At 40.2% G+C, this 19,591-nt stretch overlaps 1 protein-coding gene across 5 annotated transcripts in view; it reads right to left on the reverse strand.

The window, feature by feature from the left end:
* The window catches only part of adgb (androglobin), a 41,116-nt gene that overhangs the window by 18,282 nt on the left and 3,243 nt on the right, over window positions 1–19,591 (reverse strand). For 2 of the 5 annotated variants that reach the window (XM_084954111.1, XM_084954107.1), the window contains exons 6-18: window positions 17,998–18,137; window positions 16,428–16,511; window positions 13,311–13,483; window positions 8,898–8,974; window positions 7,030–7,204; window positions 6,514–6,607; window positions 5,885–6,035; window positions 3,441–3,483; window positions 2,435–2,549; window positions 2,269–2,332; window positions 2,060–2,155; window positions 1,498–1,654; window positions 1,226–1,364 (exon numbers count right to left, since the gene is read on the reverse strand). In XM_084954111.1, the coding sequence (XP_084810237.1) occupies window positions 1,226–1,364; window positions 1,498–1,654; window positions 2,060–2,155; window positions 2,269–2,332; window positions 2,435–2,549; window positions 3,441–3,483; window positions 5,885–6,035; window positions 6,514–6,607; window positions 7,030–7,204; window positions 8,898–8,974; window positions 13,311–13,483; window positions 16,428–16,511; window positions 17,998–18,137 (1,508 nt within the window). The remainder of the gene's footprint in view (window positions 1–1,225; window positions 1,365–1,497; window positions 1,655–2,059; window positions 2,156–2,268; window positions 2,333–2,434; window positions 2,550–3,440; window positions 3,484–5,884; window positions 6,036–6,513; window positions 6,608–7,029; window positions 7,205–8,897; window positions 8,975–13,310; window positions 13,484–16,427; window positions 16,512–17,997; window positions 18,138–19,591) is intronic. The other 3 variants (XM_084954108.1, XM_084954109.1, XM_084954110.1) reach the window with 3 other exon arrangements.

Here is a 19,591-nt window from a genome sequence, read left to right on the forward strand (position 1 = left end):
TTTCTTTTTTTTGCATTAGAGGAGCTATGTTCCTGTCAAATAATACTGACTAGGTCAGACAGTCAGATGTGCAGTAGCCTAATGTCCTCTCCACCAAGTATCAAACTGAGTTCACAAGGCCTGGTCAGGCATGAGAGAGTGGAGCTCCACTTTCTTGGCCCCATTAGCTTTACATAATTTAGCCATTACAGCCCTAACTAGATGGATGAGCACTGAGGCGGAGCTGGGCTAGAACTGTGGAAACATTCAAAAGGGAAATAAATGCGAGCGAGACAAAAGAAGATAAGGCGTATGGGAGAGAAGACAGTGAGAAGAAACTAAAACAGAAACTGAGACAAAAGAGACTTAAAAACAAGATTATAATGGAAAAAAACCTCTTTAACATTAACAGATTAGCACAGATCATCATGTGAATGGCGAGACCATAAATGGGCATACAAAGAGAGCTTTAAAATGATTGCTGCCCAGAAGCAAGATCAGATATTATGTCTTGGAGAGCTAATACTATGAGGTTTATGGGCATGGTTAGTTGAGTGCTATGTGTGTGATTATGGCTCAGTGGTAATTGCACTCCTCCATACCTGCACCTGACCCCAGAAACTAGGCCCTCTGCTTCTAGGCCAAGTCACACCCAATAATAGAGACTAGGACAGATGCTTTTTACTGCTTTTCAGAGCATCTGAGGTAGGCAAGATATCCTCTGCAGGGTACCCTCTGCAGGATACTCTACAGCTATGCAGAACAGATCTTTGCTCAGCTGTATAAATCCCAACAAGTGTGAAACATGAACATTTTCTTTTCTTTGTCAAAAGATCTCACAGGTGCTGTACAAAAAAGGAAAAATTCACCATTATTAGAACAAGTTCCCGTGATGACAATTACATACCGCTTAGGGTAATTTAGGATTATGAGAGTAAATGTGAAGGAGGAGAATTGAAGTGTTAAGAAATGCTAAAACAGCTGATTTTTGGTTTCAATACATAACTTGACAATGAAGTCAGAAGATAAGGTTTAAAGCTGCATACGGATGAGATTAGAATGGATACAATTGTAATGTTTTTACTTAGTATTGTGTGTTGAGTGTAATGTGTTATTAGGAAATCATAGCATCACCAAAATCCTAGGCAAAAGAAACAATGGAGCATAATAAGTACAGTACGATGATACTACAAAGGCATTACTGCAAATTTAATCTAAGACTATCATTTTGACAGTGCTTTCCTACCCCGAGGGCAAGTTTAACACAGCTGCCTTTGTGGAGGTGGTCTTGATGGAGAGAACTGGCAGCTGAGACTGCAGACTTGTCCAGGAGTGTGGCACGGCGATGAGAACTGCAGACCTACGTGCTGCTGACATTTCCTGTTCTGTGAAAGTGGAGTAAAATAATAAATGCACTGGTGGCACTCTGCAGGGAACAAAATTACGGTGGTTTCACAAAATAAAAATAAAAATAACCCAAAATGTAGATTAAAGATGTCTTTGATGCACGGTTTGTACCTGCAAGGAAAGTTAGTGTGTGTCTGTACACTGATAAGCCCTTACTCTCCTCAGCTGCATGTCCCCAGAGAAGAAGAGAAGAGAAGCTGATGAGGATCTGGGAAGGTTGCAGGCTGTCCACACACAGGTAATAAGTGGCTCTCACCTCTGGACACTGCTGGAAGAAACACAAACACGGAGAAGGACAAGTGGAAGAGAGAAAGAGCAGAAAGCCGTCGGGAGACATGGAAGATAAACTAATAGAACGGTGGCTTAGTGGAGGAGCAGTTGAAGGAAAATTCTGAGAAGAGAAGGGAGCATGGTTGCAGTGGGGGATTCAAATAAACAGAAGTAAAAACAAAAAACAGGTGGAGGCTTCATAGTTGGCACCTAAATGAGAGATACAGAGACAAAGAATTAAGTAATGTCAGAAAAAGCAGCTGCTGAGAACGGCAAAGCAGGAGACAAAGAGAGGGGAAGACTGACAGAGACCAAAAGGGTCAGAAAGTATGAATTTCAGAATAACAAGTCGAGACAATTCTTAGTGTGCATATTGGAGTGTTGCTGTTGTTTACATGCTTACTTCAGGGCTTGCTACAGCAAGGGATCCGGAGCTAAGTGTCTGTGTGGATGATCCACTGCATTTGACGGCTACTGTTGTTTTGGAGAGGACAGTATTCTGCAGATAAAACCAGCTTAGTTAATCCCAATATGTCCCGTACAATTACTAATTGTATGTCAAAGCACAACACACAAGTTTAGTCCCGTAGATAGAACTTGCACAGTCTGTACCTTAAAATGTGATTTCTGAATATAATGCTGGTAAGTCTGTGGCTTATGAAACACCAAGAGAGTCCTGAAATTAGAATACAAATAACCCCGCTTATTTTATTTTTTAGCATGAGCGATTATGATATTAATCAGAACCTATTTCTGCATGTATGTATATGTGTCTCACTGAAAGCATTTATCAAAGTCCTCCAGGTCAACCCAGGTCTTCTGTAGGACCGGCTTGTTAGTAGCATAGTAGGATTCCTCAGTTACCGGCTCTTTGATTTCAGTTTGGGGCCTATCTGCAAATAAAGTTTAAATTGAACATAAGGTGACACCGTTCCTGAGTAATAATACATTTATATACATGCATTTTCTTGTGTTAGTCATTTGCATGTAGAATATAGACACCTAGCTGAAAGTGGAGCCACTGGGTAAAATTCTTGATATCCTCTTTGTCAAAATTCAGTAACTAAACGCTTTTCCTTTTGTGACTCATAGCAAGTTATCCTAGACTCAAATCATTATCTTAAACACAGCGAGCCGAATTGGCCAAACTCCCACATAATGGCACAGTGTAAGCGCACATGCACATCCTCACTCCCACTCACCGACTCCCACTATCTCAATGCATCTCATAGACATATGCACACATCCCCAAAAAACACACACATGCACACCCATACACATACAAACAGTCTGCCCCCGAGCTCTACTTAAAGCGAGAGTCTGATCAGAAAGCTGAGGTGGCGAGGGCCACCGTCTCTGCTGTTGAGCAATGGTGGTCCGTTAACTCAAACTGCAGGTGTTACTAAGCAACTAAACGGGGGCAGAGAGGAGGCAGGGAATTGGCCGGTTGTCACAAAGCATAATTTCAGTCCTATCTTTTTCAAAACGTCTCGACCAACCGCTACAAGCACGGAGAGGACGATGGTTGGATTGGAGGCAAGAGATAAAAATATGTCTAATTACATTAATTGGGACTATGTTGCACGGATGCCGTTTGAGTCAAACAGTAATGAAGACCTCCATAACATATGTCAACTGCATAAAAACCCCCAGAAAAAGCTGAAAATAAGGGGCATTTGTTATTTGTGGCAGTCTAATATTTGACTTCGGGTAAAGCCATCTTATGTTGGGATTCAAAGACAGCTCGCATTAGGAGCCTGGTGTTGCAAAGGAACAGCTTTTACCATTGGAGATGTCATCACTGTTCTTCTTGTCCTCTGCAGTAACCTAAAGGGACAACGAGAGAGTGAAAAAAGAGAAAGTGAGAGAGGCATGAACTGTGTGTTGCTGACAGAGTAGCACTGGCAGAGATACGCCTCCACCCTCTAGTGATTCCATGCCAGCTGTGGTGTTGGGCCATTTTCACCCAACACTGAGACACGGTTTAATGTGACAGGGTCTGCCCCTCCCCCTGCTAAAAACACCAACAGGGAATACCAGCTCTAATTTACCCCGACTGTCAGTGACAGATGAGGAGTTATAATGTTGTTTAGTGTGTTGCTTCTCTGAGAGGGGATTTACTAAACAGTTCCGATTTCATGCTCATCTGGCCAGCACAATAAAGAAACATAGCTAATGAGTTATTATCATATGCTTCAAGTAGCATTATGTTTGGTGTGAGCAAGAAGGAAGATGCTGCGGTCTTTAAAAGAGCATTAGAGCTATCAAAGAGAAGTGCAAGAATTAGTACACCAATACCAGCTGGCTCCAACTTTCCTCCAGCCTCCCCACCTCCTTAAAAAATTTTTTTTTTTTAAATGTATTTCAAATAATGCTCCCCTCTGGGAAAATTCTGGTGAACGTCCAACAGTTTACTCAGCTCCGAAGAAGAATTATATATCTTCGTGTTGTGTAACTTCAAAGCAACCCCTGCCAAGACTCTCTGATGAGTCAGACTGAGTGTGTGTCTCTGTATGTGAGTCACCGCATATTTGAATAAGTACCCAGAGACCCAGACAGACGGAAAGAGGCATTGTGATTGGGAGGCACACTTGACCTCCTCTTCATCACTGTATAGCAACACTTTCCTGCTGCAAAAATGTCAGCGCGTATGTCAACGTGTCTTGTGTGCATAAAACTTTAAGCTTTCGAGCTCCAGTCTGCGGTAGGTCCTGTTCACTGACAGCACGGCACTTTGGTGCGCTGCTTGTTTTACCTGTGTAGACTAAGGAGATATTGAGACAGACACAATTTACACACAGGGCTCCTAGGAGTTTAGCTGCTGCTTTTGGCTTTTCAGCAATTTTCCACACAAAAAAAAAATCACAGTCATGATGGGAGAAAGATGGCATTATCAAAAGCCACCCCACCGTTTCATTTTTGCACAGACAAATTAAAGCATTTCCAATGTACTCTTAACATATTTAACATTCTCCCCCTGAGATAAACTGTAATTAGTGATGCAAACTGAAACTATGCAGGTGCTTGGTTGTTTAATGACTACAATACTCATATTAGAAGTTGAAACATAATGCTCTAACCCACACTACAGTTGAGAGAGTGGGGCATTTAGGGTATTACGCACATCATGTGAAGGCACCTTCTTCTCTCATAGAAATATAGAGCTGGATCAAAAAAAACAAAAAGAAAAAAAACCCTCTCATGTCATTTATAGTCTGTCAACACGTGACCCTGCCATGTGCTTGTCAAGAGCAGGAACACACACTTTAGATAAATGTGGCCCATGTGACACACACACACACACACACACACACACACACACACACACACACATGCCTGCACACACATCAAACGACACATCAAATTAGCATGTCCACACTGCCCTAACCTAACCGCTCTATAACTGGTCACAGTTACACAAGAGGGCGATTAATATGAACTCTATTTTTTCCCCTATGCTAGGAGTGAAGTGTAATAATGAAGCCCCCAGGAGACGCAGACACTGATGGCTCATCATCTAATTGCGCTGCTTTTTTCATCAGCACAGTACATGACCTCTCCCTGCATGAAACCCACGCATTCAGCTCACCACCACCACACACCAGGGATTCTCTCTTCCCCGCTTCCCACTTTCTTGCCCCGCTTTCATCTATTTCAGTGCAAAATGTGACTCTGTTTATATTTTCTTATTTTTTTTAGTTCCCCTAATTTTTTTTTAATTGAACAATACAGTTGTCCACCCTTTTTTTTTTAGTCTTTGTTATCTTTGTTTCTGCCCTCTTCTCTTTGTCTGCATGTGTCTGCTACAATGAATCCCCACCCCCTGTTATTTCCCTTTTCTAGCTGGTTCTCTCTTTAGTGCAGATGTGCCCCTGGTCAGTAGTGGCCTGGCTGGGAGACAACAGAAGTGACTTTGAGACTGGGGGATGGCAGCCGTGTTGTCACTGACACACAGAACTACTCTGAATAGCCTTTGACCGCATACATGCAGGGCAGAGAGAGGAGTGAGGCAACAGGAAAGCAATGAAATGAAGACATGACAAAGGGCAACAAATTTTTTTGCAGAAATAAAATAATGTCTTCATTCATTCCTTTTTTGGCATTCCAACAGGTCACAGATGCTTAAATTCTATTTGAGGGATAACAGCGGTTCTACAACGATGCTTTGTTTGCAAATATTTGTGAAATCTGAAAATATTTCACCCTCGTGGACCATAATGCTATATACCTCCATTTTGTCAGTGCAGTTTGGTGAGTTAGTGGTGCATTCAGCCGCGTCAAGCTCAAGGCCTTCTTGACATTCAGTCTCCTCTTCCTCAGTAATGGAGACCAGAGGGGATCTGTGGGAACACTTCCTGGGAGTGTTTTGCTTGGTCTCTCTGACACATAAAGACACATATTCAAGCACCAAGTTGTGTGCAAATGTAACATATCATAATCATACCATACACAGATCTCATTGCATTCTATAATCTGTCATTTTTCTTTGTTGATCCTAAGTAGATACAAAAATATATAGTATTACAGTAGCAAATAGGAGCAAATCTCTAATCTTTACTCCACTGTGGGTTGTAAAATACAAAAGCACATTCCCATAGTTCACATTTCTCAATTACTACGAATGCATTCATAACAGAGAGTCGAGATGGTGGTTAAGTAAGATCGTAAAAAAAACAGGTGATAATGATGTATTATGATAATGGTGATGTACTTTGTTGACCTCCATATGGAAGCTGTTATCATGCTTTCCTTTTTCTATAAAGAGGTCAGGCTCAGGTTACCTATAGACTACTGAAAGACATCAGAAAGGAGAGAAGAAAATGTTATTTATAAATTTATCAGTTTCAGTGTACGCACGGCTCTGGAACTGAGCCCCCGCTGCTCCTGGTACGGTAGGAGAGAAAAGGGCTGGCAACCTCAATGAACTGCTCTGGTTTTGACAAAGGGATCTCTACAAAAAAAGGGAGAGAAAAAAAACCTTTACATATCATGCCAGCACCGATTTTTCACACTCTGACTCTTTTTACTTCATTTTCTGTTTTTCACTCAGAGATCAGCTGATGTCAGATATGCCTGAGCCAGCAGCTATTTTCAAAACTGAAATAATGTAGCTGCCCTACTCCTATTTTCATTTCAGCATGCGGTGCTGCATGCCCTCTCTAGTGCAGGTTCTAAATCTCCTGCATTAACACTCACTTTTTGTTGGAGTCATATTTATTTATGACATTCACCTACACACTATCGCATAATTTGTGCTTTTCTATTTGTTTGATATCCTCCCCTGCATACTCCTCCTGATTCCCCTTCACCGCCTTTATTCCAAACTTAATTTTAACATCTTTCATTTCCTGTTTCAATCTTCCTCTAACTTACTCTTTGGTTCAGCAGTGACCAAGATCTCCTTGGGCTGACGGATGAGTTTCCAACTGGGCACAGGTGGAGGTTTGGGTGGTGACTCTAGCGGGCATGCGCGGGTACGAGTCAACAGGACAGCATGGCTGTGTAGCAAGGAGAGGCCATAACGACGTAGAAATTCAGAGGAATTAGCCTGCATAACCGACACACATACACAGAAATCATGCATGCAGGCGTCAACTATGAATATTTAAAAAAATACTCTGGCAGATAATTAGAAACTGTTCTCCAATCAGGTTTAGGGGTGTATATAGTAAACATTTTTTTTAATCTTTAACACCCACTGCATTTTAACAATATTGTGTGAGTATCTAAGGTGTTAGTTTAAAAACATAGCGACATATTAGCATGGAGGACAGAATCATTCAGGCAATAAGTTCAGACACATCTGCCAAAATACATGAAAATACAGTATGTAAGGCAAAAACAGCAATTGCACAATTCTAATGAGCTTTAAAGTCAATATTTGGTATGCTCACTTTTTTAAACATCATAGCCTGAACTCTCTTGGGAAAAATTTCTTTTCAGGAATAGTTCTCCAGGCTTCTTGAAGGATGTTTAAAGCATGTGTTTTGCTCCTTTCTCTGTCAAGATGATCCCACACTGCTTCAATAATGTGGAGATACAGGCTCTGGGGAGGCCAATCCCTGACTGAGTTTCATTGTGTGTTTTTCTACCCAGGTATAATTACTGCAGTGGCAGTGTGCTTGTGATTACTGTCCTGTTGACAATTGGAACCCCTGCCAATGAGCTATATAAGCACCAGTCCATTTACCATCAATTTTGAAAAGATCTCTGACAGAACTGGCCCAAACCATGACAGAGACTCCAGTGTGTCAGTATGTTTTACAGATAACTGTAGACACTCACTGTCATGAACCCCACCATACATACTGATGGCATTTTAAATCAAAAATGTAAAATGTGGAAATTTTCCATCAGACCTGTTGCTACTGAATTTCAGTCCAGTTCTTGTGTAATTTGGCATACCTCAGCCCTTTGTGCTTTTTCCCTTTCTAGAGAATGGCTTCTTGACAGCCAGCTTTCCACCGAGACCATTTCTGATGAGCTTTCAACGAACAGTAGATGGCTCAAGTAAAGGGTCTAGTGTGTCTCTCAGGTCCTGTGCCAGATCTTTGCTGGATATTACTTAAGCACAAGACTTTCAGATACTGTTCATTTGCTATAAATATTTTTCAGGCCCCAGATTTTTTAAGGATAAACTGCTAATTATGCTGAAATATGTCAAATTTTTTTATTTATTTGTTTTATGCCTGTCAAACTCTGTTATCATTCACATTTTTCAAAGATTAAGCTCAGGAAATGGGAACAAATTATGTGTTTTTGTGACAGACCACTTGTAACAAAGTGCCTAAAGATACCATTTGAAACTGGTTCTTTGCTAAGTTTATTCTGTGAATTAGGTGATTTTATTAATGCTTGAATGATTCATAGTCACATGTTAAGTGGGTTAACATACAAAAAACCTTTGGAGAGCCTGCAGAACTATTGCTCAGGAGCCTTTAGAAAATTACAGTTAAATAAATATAAAGAAATGAGTCTTGACTCAAGACACAATACAGTATATGAAATCATTACATAAAATTTGTGTATATATACTTTAAACCTGTCACGATGTGCATGTTACAGTTACATCAGAATGTGAATTTGTATCCTCGCAAATTTGCACTAAATACCTAACTACAAACTCTAGCAAGTGAAATCAAAATTTCATAGTTCCAAAAGTCTGAAGACTAAAAATTGCACATTATGAGTCAACATATATACGTGGTCAACATTTTAGGAGGAATATTAAAAAGACATACCATTTGGCGAAACCCAAAGGAACCGTTATGTAGTTGAAAAGGGTAGCAGGCAGCACAAACCACTATGTCAGGGTCTGCTGAGAAACACACGCAATGAACAATAACAGGTACAGTTAAACTGCATTGTCATAAGTGTTAATATACAACTAATTTTAGAGACTAAATGTGATTGATTCTAAATAGTAACATCAATATAGTGAAAGCGCCACACAACAATTAAAATAAATACAACAAAAGAGAAAGCATAGCTGGCAAAACATACCATACACAAAATAGCTTCCTACAACCTGTTTCACACCCCCTGCCTGAAACGGGGGTCCTACAGGCAGTTTGTGGTACACTTTGGCTTTGTCCCAGTTTGCTGCTGGTTCGCGGCAGCACCTGCTCGCCAACACCTCTAAGGGGAGGGGGTCAATATGTGTACATGTGTCTTTATGTCTTTCTGTGTGTCATTAGTGGGTCGGTGAGTGTAGGGCTGGTTATTGTTACGGATTTCTATAATCAATTCGATTCCGATTCACAAGGTCCCAATTCGATTCCATTTTCATTCAGACAGTAAGAAATATTATAATTCTGATCATTTATCAGTACATATCCATATTTTTATATCTATGTATAAAAACAAAGCTGACACTTGTGAGACTTCATCACAGGTGTGAGCATCACAGCAGATGCCTTTGTGTCAAAGTAACTGAGGGTAAAACACAGAAAAACAAGAAGAAAATTTCCCTGGTCTGGCTTTTTATAGCAGATAACCCCCTTAAAAATATTCTGCAGTGCATCAAAAACAGAAGAAAACCATGAATCAACATATGAACATTACCTGATGCTGCTGAAGTGAAGCAGAGCGAAGTTACAGAGGTTTTATTAGAGACACAGCCAAGCGTTTTGCAATTTGCCATGATTTTAAAAAGTTTAAATTTCTTTGGTATTAAACAGTCAAAATTAGGCTTTCTTGTCGGAGGCCATTTTTGAAAAAGAAAAAGAAAACACAGGCCGATAGCACTGTACACAACACTAGACTGGTGTTTAATAAGCAAGTGAACAATGAAGAAAACAGAGATTTGAGATGGCAAACTGTTCTTGAAGTACAATGAGAGAGAGAAAGAGCTGTGCAGGAAGTGTGATTTTATCGTGTTGGAAACAAAACAGCAAAAGTAAGAGGGAATTAATGACAATGTTTATCAAATGTGAAGTGTAGCTTTGATCTTCTTTTGCTGCTGGTGAAGTGAATTTTGGTCAGAGAGTGACGAAACCTGTCGGCATCGGAATCTCTGAGATGTCAGCTTTCACCACCCGATGGTGTGTCTGTTTATGTGCTGTTGGGTGAACGATCCGCGCTTTGTGTTTACATCTTTGTGCCGAATGTGTTTACCTGCTCTCAAATAGTTTTGTGAGCTTTAACCTGAGATTCTGGCGTTTCTGGCAAAATACATTTATATTTAAAAATCGATTCAGGATTTAATTAATCAATATCACGTTATTCAAGCTAAAATCGATTTGAATCGGAAAATCATTTTTTAAACCTACTGCTAGGTGAGAGTGAGTGAGCGAACAGCCTGTATGAGTGTGTGTGTATGGCTGGAGCTCGCTGAGCCTTTGCCCCTGTGGGACATGGTCAACGCTCCCCACTGGAGGCTTCTCTGTTTGTTGGTTCCACGGTGCATGGCTGGATGTTCTGGTGTGGTCGCTGGCCCACTTCCTGGCTTGGACCTTCTCCTTGGGACCTGGATCTCAACTCGTGCAAGGGTGGCCCGCCTCTAGCAGGGTCAACTTCCCGTTGCCTCTGGTCCTCTGGGACTCTCACCCTTTGGTCGTGTGGCCTTCCTCCGGGGATGTCGCCGAGAAGTGTGACCTTAAGTCTACGGTACTCTTGGGAGCTGTGGATTGCACGGTTGTCCTGGTATCAAGCCAGTCTGCCTCTGGCTCCTGGGGGCGTTATTGCGGCTTTACACCTTCATTATCAAGTACATTTGAGACAAAGACACAGATACTCCCACCCTCTCTCTCACACATTCACACTATAAGAAGATTGTTGACCTATATATCTGTGTATTTTCTAATTTTTGTGTTCCACGTGCTGTATGTTTGTTTTTTCTTAGAGGTGCAGCAGTTGGCGATACATTGTGTATTTCTATTTGCACTCTATCCTTTTATTACATTTACCCCTATTTTCCCAGACTAGAAAGATTAGATTAAAAAACACTATTGTCTTTTTTTTTTTTTTTTTTTTTTATGAATTTATTTTATTTTCGATTGCTACAAACGGGACAGACATGACCGGGGGATAGGACAGGGAGAAAGAATGAAAGAAAGAGAGGGAGAGAAAGAAAACCAAAGGGGAGAAGAGACGGTGAGAAGGGGGGCAAGAAAGAGAAAAAAAACCCCAAACAAACAAACCACCTGTATGGAGAAAAAAAAACAGAAGAGAAAGCAAACAACAAAGAGCAACATAATAAAAAAACAGCACCATCACAATAAACTAGCTAGCAGTAGATAACAGTAGATACTAAATAATAAACGATATTGTGCAGCACGCAAGATAGACAGCGCACAATGTGCTTTGAGGCAGCAGCCAAGAAAGGTGTAGTCCGCGTCTGTGAACACCCGTGTGTACACCTGTGTGCATACATGTGTGGATCAGCATGCTTGTATTCCAAAGGTTTCTCCATGTAACGATCTGCTAGGGAGTGTGGGGAGCCATAGCCCCGTCCACCAGGGTATGAAGCAGGTATGGAGGAGAAAAAAAAACAAAAAACAAAAAAAAACACTATTGTCCTCCACAGGTATAAACAATGAGGCTATATTTAGGTTCTTTAGGGAGTTCTTCCCCCTTTAGTGCATCTTAAAAGTATATCATATAAGAGCACATGGGCCAGGAGACATGGAAAATCAATTTGGCAGACCATGGTGAAGAGTGATGGGAACACCGCCAGGCTAATATAAAGGCTACACATTAAAAATTGAAAAGAGAAGTTGTTCTCACATACTACTAATTTCTGCATTTCACTGGAATTTCACAGTAAGCACCAAAACAGCGAAATAGAAGAAACGTGTAGGGTCTTTTAGTGTTTGCATACGTAGAAAAGGACAATGCAGCAGATTTCCCTCAAGCAGAAAATGTTTTGTGAAGCAATACCACCTTCACATGCATGACATCACATTATGTTAATATGCAACACTTGAGTTATTCCAAACAAGTGAGACTGTAGCAGAGCACAGGGAACAGTCTACTGTCAGAAAGAGCAGGTGGGTGAATGTGAGAGCAAAACAAAGATAGATTTTAATTTATATAGAAGTTGAAAATAGCAAAACATCACACAAGGATTTCTGAATTCAATACTCTGAATATTACATATGCAGGTTTTAATACAAGAGGAAGCTTTTCTTCCGCATATTTACCTCATAATTACCTGTTTTTCCCCTTCACCTTTAATATGCAACACCAAGACCTTAGCTAATTTATCCACGCAATTAGCATTTTGAGCAAAGCATTTAAATGAACTGTACAGCCTTAAAAAGCATTGTATTTCTGCTATGGCCTGAAACGACTCCAAGCAACAAATACATTTGTGAGGACGTTTCACTTTTATCTTCCCACAGTTGACCGGGGAAGCTCTCCTGCCCTGCGGGAGCACCAAATAATTTACCCTTCTAAAGCTCCCTCTGCTGGTTTATTCATGGTCCACCATACACACATTAACCCTCTGCACTCCATAATATATGGGCGGCAGACCTCACAAAAGACAGGAAGTTATTCTTGATGTAATATGAGGCATCAGGCCCCAGGGCTGACAACGGAGTTCAGAAAGTTTGGGATTTTGAAGTACAGCAAAGTAGTGACTTTAGGTCTTAAGCCTCTCCTGTCCTAAAGTAAATCCCTAGACCAAAACTGTGATTGCTACAAGTTGGATTTCTTTAGCTCTATAAGCATTAACTCTATACTTGTGAACTTTTAAGCAGGACCTCCGTATTTAAATTAAGGAGACCTTCCTCTACCTCTCTACCAAGTTTCACGAAATTCAGTTTTGTCCTTTTTATGTCATTGTGGTGAGAAACAGACTGGCTTCTGGTGTGCCTTGGGAAAGGAAATATATATTGCATATAATTCAGCAAAGGAAATGTAGACATGACATATAAATCCATTAATACAGCACAGTTACGAAGACACAGGACACAGAAATGATTCTAAAACCATCTGCTGATAAATTAATTAACTGAGCAGCAAAGCAATTCTGTGCATACAAATTATGATAGTAATGGCTGACTGCATTGACTTACTCACTCAATTAAACGTGCAAGCAGAGTGTGTAATTGAGACAAAAGTTTGCAAGTATGTATAATTGCATAATTATTTGCCTCTTTGTGACTTTGTGTCTTACTTGTTGTGTCTAACTGAGGCACAATATCTACCTTTACATTGCTCTGACTCCAGTAGCTGATTCTTGCTGTTACTTAGGGTGGAATCCTTGACTTGAGCTGCATCTGTGGGCTCAGGCTTCGTCACTGGCAAACTGTCATCCAGGTGTTTAAATGTAGGAATGGAGTGTTGTAAGAAATCCCAAATTTCTCTCAAGTACACTGACCTGAAAGAGAGGTAAAGACAACATTATCAGGCTACAGCAGGTTATATTAGTTTCACTGTAATCACTTGTTAACTATCTGCCCCAAATAGAAAACATTTCACAATGTCACCAGTACCCTTGATGATGAGTTTTGACACCAGAGTATATATCAATAAAGATGTTGTTTGACAACCATTATACCATGCTCCCGCGTTTTTCCAAGGTTATCCTTTGTAAGGTCTATAGGTATAGATCATTTTCACTAATTTCTGATGCACACCCAGTCATTTTGTTCTGAAAGCAGGCCTGAAATATGTCTGAAACTGCTCAGCTCAGAAAAGTGAAACAAGGCTTAACCCTAGTAGTTGTGAGTTAAACCCTTTTTATTTGTAACTCATTCCAACTTTAAGTGTGTCTGATGTCAAATGAAGTACACTTTTGCTTAGTGTCTTTGTGACAACTGCAATTTCAGTTCCTCTTCCTATACTGTCCCTTTGTTTGCAATACAATAGGCTGTCGTATACACAGTCATGTGAAAAAGCAAGCATGCATCCAAAGGAAATTATTGACTTTTTCACTGATTCGGGGGTGGAGGTGGACGGGTGGGAGAGGTGGACTTGATACTATAGCCAGTACATGCAAGAAACCCCCTGAACATCTCACAAAGAAATAAATGAGCAAAAATAAAAGTCTGTAGTGTCGTTCAGGTATACCAGCTTCACCAGTCTGCACTTTCAGAGGTTTGGAAACAGGTGATGACTGGACAGAGCATGCAGGAGATGAACATGTGTCACCAACTCATTTCATTTGACTTCTCCATGCAATCAATTTCTCTATTCTTGCATGAGCTCAATCGGACATTACATCGACTTTGTACTGTGGAGCTTATAAGAAAAGCCAAGTCCTTTAATGTCCGGTCCAAACGATTCTGAAGTTCTCATGCATAACTCAGTATGGTAATGTCTAGAAAGGTTAGGGCTGCAGTGCATGAATAAAAACAACTTGAGCTAATATTGCTAAGTGGCAGTATTAGCTGCACTAATATACATTTACTTGTTATTAGTACAGGCAGAGAGGATGTAAATGTGTTATTTATTTTAGCGTTTTTGACCATCTTTGTGTTTAGCAGTCTAATTGAATATTATAAGCAAAAGAAAGAAGCATCCTAAGGGTACTTTACAGTGTCACATAATATTTAACATAATGATATATTTATTTACTATGTTTATATTGTCAGAACTTCTACCTTGCAGTAACTGAGGTATATCAGATCCTGTGTATTCTGTGTGGGCAAGTGCATAAGTAACTACAACTTCATGTTTCATTAATCAGTCTGAAACACAAACAAATGTCATGCTCATTTATTGCACGTGCTGATAAGATTCCCCAGGCGACCCACTAACAACAGCTAACCTGCTGAGCTACAGAGAATAACACTCCCTGGCTCCACCAACAAATACTGTTGTCCCATTAAAGCTCTATCACTGATGAGCTGCAGTTCTACACTGAAATTACTCTCCCTCCAGTATACAACATATCTCCTTCCATCTCTGAGGACAGATGCAATTTTCTGCATTATTTTTGCCACAGACCTTAAACTATATAAAAAAATAAAAAATATCAGCCCTGTTAACAAAGACACACAGTAAACGGAACATATATTCCATGTACATCCACTGGATACCTTATTAGTACACTTTGCCAGTACTGGATTCCCCGATTGCCTTCAAACATTCCTCTGAGATTTTGGTATTTACATCACAGCATCACACAGTTGCTACAGATTTACTGGCTGCTCATCCATGATCTGAATCTCCAGTTCCACCACACTCCCAAAGGTGCTCTATTGGATCTATTGACATCTGGTGACTGTGGAGTGAGTGAGTGAAGTGAACTAACTGTCATGTTGACAAAACCAGTTTGAGATGATTTGAGGTTTGAGTCATGGCACATTACATAAAGTCATCGATGTAGTCAGCAGCAATACTCAGGTGGCTGTTGTGTTTGAATGTCTGGGGGACTTAAAGTTTGCCAAGACAATATCCTCCACACTGGATAGTTTCTCTTTTTTTGACCATTTGGAGCACATGGTTGTGTGGGAAAATTCCAGTTGATCAGCAGTTTTTGAAATACTTAGACCAGCTCATTTGGCACAAACAAATATGCCAGGTTCAAAGTCATTTAAATAACCTTTCTTCCTCATTCTGATGCTCATTTTGAGCTCAATCGGGTCATCATGACCATATCGACATCACAAAATGCGCTGAGTGGCTGGCATGTGATTGGCTGACATACCTGTGTTAATGAGCAGTTGAACAGATGTACTGTAATTCCCGGACTACAGAGCGCACCTGATTAAAAGCCGCATGCTCTAATTTTAGAAAGAAAATCAATTTTGTAGTTGTACAGGCCGCACTGGATTTTAAGCCGTATGCGTTTCACTCGTAATATGAGATATTTACACAGAAATATTACACGTGAGGATTTTTAACGTTTAATTTAATCCATAAGGTAACATAAACGTTATGGTAACATACAAAAATACATACTGCAAATGCTTCTTTTCCTCGAACAGCGCCTGTAACACGGCTACCTTTAAGTATACGTACGTATCAGTAACACACAAATTACGTTGCTTATGGTTTTTTTACGGACAACATTACAACGTCTCTTAACAACCGGTAAAAATATATACCGTATATATACTACTTATCAATTTTATTGGTCTACTGTTACCAGGCAAAATGTTTTTGGCCACATGAAAAAAAAATGCATTAGCCGCACGTCAGTATGAGCCGCAGTGTTCACAGTGTGGGAAAAAAGTAGCGGCTTATGACCCGAAAACTACGGTACTAATAAAGCATCCCGTCAGTGTATAATTTATTGAACAGAAAGTGACATAGAACATACAAAGCACATATCATACAATAGATCAAAAAGTATGGTCAACCATTTAAGTCCTTACTTTATAGGACGAGTTTCTGGAATCCAGCTGGTGAGGGTGTGGATAAAAGTGAACTGGTCCATCCCCCCGCAGACATCTGACACACTGAGAAACAAACACATAAGAACTTTTTTTTTCTTTTGTTCAAAATATGCAACATACCAGATACAGCACTCAAACTACCATTTTTAGCACTGGCACTGTTCTCAAACAGATCATGTGAGGTGACGGTTTCAATGCGGGAAATAAGTGTTTAATGTGATTGGTGACATTGTGGTTAAATCATGAGAATGCTGTTAACTGAGAAGAAATATTGAATGTGTCTTTCTGTTTTCAAACATAGTAAAGAACTGTGTGTTTAGATTGTGTCATTAAATTCCGATCATGCTTTTGAATTACAGCTAATAGGACAACAAAGGTCATTGATACCTAGTAGTATTCTAAGAGTCACATTATCCTAACCTGGGCATTTTTATAGTATAGTTTTTTTTTTAATACATATCAAGAACACCGAAAATTTAGGTTCAGGCTACATTCAGCATTGTTGAATTTGCACTAGTTGGTAAACCTTGTAACTGCTCAAATAATTCTGAGTGTGTGTGCAAGAATGTCTATATTAGGTATCCTTCTCACACAATTTTCACTTGAAACGGACAGCTGCCCTTGCTTTAATTGGTCCTTTTGGGATTTTATGACGTCCACATCCAGTCCACGTTCATACTATGTTCGAGTAAGTGAAATTCATAAAACTTTAATGGTAATGCCACAGTCTTTAATCCTGCCAAAAATCTTGCTCAGCACCAAAGTGAACGAGACCTCATATTCAGCTTTTCACAAAAAAATGACAAAATTTTTTCCTGAAAAGCAGTAGCGAACACCTGAACAGGTAAATTATGTCTTATAAATAAATTATTATTATTATTATTGTGAGGAAGACTCTTTATTTTCTGCCCTAGCGGACACATCTATGTCTCAACCTTCAAGAGACAACAGAACAGCCCCATCAGAGGCATGAACATTGTCTATCTGCCACCAAATTACACTGTCAAATTACACCCATGGCAAATACACAGGATAAGTCCTGGGAAGGTACAGCCAAGTCAGCAAATGGCACTCCGCGGGGGTTCTTGTGCATGTGTGTAAGCTTCAAATTTTTTCAAATGTGGGCAACACACATATGTTTGCCAGCTTAGGGATTAACGTCCTGAAACTAAGTTTCACAGTGAAAATTGGAAACATGAAAACATCTACAATGCACTTAGATGGGGAGGAAATAACAAAAAACAAAGTGAGCAGATTTAATGACTTGCTCCATTTTTCACGCATATATAGTTTATCCCCATATATATTTATTGAAATAAATTAAAATTTAACACTGTACAGTAACCCTGCTGAAATTAGGTTTAGTGTACAGTCTTGGGGTGCATACTGTGTGATGTATTTTTACTGTGGCCTTATTCGCTGCGACTTACAAAAAACTCGAGGTCTGTTCTAAAGCAGCATTACATCAGGATTATAAATTATTTCCCCAGCTCCTTGGGGTAGTGCTAAAATACTTATAAAGTTTCTGTCTGAACATATGTTAACTCACTTTGTGTTTGCCACTTTAATTAGAGCTTTAGCCAGCAGCATTGGCCATAACTCTGACTGACAGGTAGAGGCAGGGAGAAGCAGGTTATTGTCCTCATCAAATGGCATAAAATCATCCACTAATATCTTCCTCCAACAACCCTGAAAAAAAGAAAGGAAGGAAAGAAAAGACAGTGAAAAATAAAATGACGTAAAAAATCAGTGCTCCTCAAATAAGAGGGCTAAACCATTGATTTGTGTTGTTTATATGATTATCTGGCAGATTAATTTGTTATTTTATACAATAAACAACTTTTCTGGAGTTCCAACTTTTTTGGAACTGGGGTTGCATCTTCAGGATAGGACAGCCTTTTGGTACTGCTGTCCCACATTTCTCCTTAGCATTTGCCATGATTATGCTTGTGTCTTAAGCCATTATCTGTGTTGCGGTCTATCTGGAGGCCATCTGAGGGAGTTTCACGCTGCTTTTAAGGAAACGCAGCAAAGCAGGTAATAATCACATCTGCAGTTCTCCTTATCTATCACAACAGTGTACCCAAGTAATGCAAACCCACACAGAGGTCGAACGAATATACCATTTCTCACTTGCTCTACCCTTTTCTCGTCAAACCACTGCCCAGATAAGGACCGGTGGATGAAAATACAGTGCAATTGGGGAAATTATAGGACAGATCAAGAAAAGCAGCAATGGGAACGCAGTGTTGACAGGATCCATACGGAAAAATATAGGCACAGAACCACAAAGAATCACGTGACTGAGAGAAAAGGAGCAGCCTTTAAGGAAAAACAGAGAAGGAAATGGGAAGAGGGTGATGGGGGCTGGGTGCTTAATGCCATCTCAACAACCATCTGCTAGCGTGCTATGGTTGGCACGGGGACGGCTGCCTACAACCATGTCAGTCTTGTTTGTCAAGGCAAGAGTCACAGTGTCACAGTCACAGAACAATATCACTCTGTCTTTTTCACTCTCTTGTTGACCCAAATTGTCTCTCCCTCTGAAAAGACACAAAGATGCAAGGTCTGCCATACAGAGATTCTATGGCAAGCCCTCAGACTGTGTTCCTGTGCGATGATGTTTTTAAACCTGTGAAGTCTTTACACTTACACATAATCAAACTGAACGACGCTATCATGCAAAAAATCCTCATAGGCTGTGCCTGCTCTCAGGGTTTTACTAAGTGTATTATCAAACTTGAGCTTTGCTCTGTGAGAAGCAGCTGACTCCTGTTAAGCCTTATCTATTCATCAGGCAATGTATGAAGCCCAGCCACTTTTGGCACAGCAGCGAGACTGATTGATTTGAGCTCTGAGAGGATAAGGCTTTCTCATCCCTTCCCCCCCTACATCCCCCATCAGTCCGTTACCACTCCCTACTCATGTGCTACATCCTGCAGTCTGTTGAAGAATGTATGGCAATGTTTTGCAATCCAGCTATGCCTATTTTTAAAAGATTCATTAATAAACAGTTGCTGTAAAGCTGCGACTTCCTAAGCAGCGATAAGAGAATTTTCTAGTTCTGCATAAACGTCAAACCAAAGCAATTCTCACTAGTAAAAAGGGCTTCTTCCGAACCATAGCTATGTCTGAGTATGTGT

This window comes from Perissodus microlepis, chromosome 15 (genome assembly GCF_051167445.1).
Source record: "Perissodus microlepis isolate ML-2025 ecotype Zambia chromosome 15, ASM5116744v1, whole genome shotgun sequence".
Lineage (NCBI taxonomy): Eukaryota > Metazoa > Chordata > Actinopteri > Cichliformes > Cichlidae > Perissodus > Perissodus microlepis.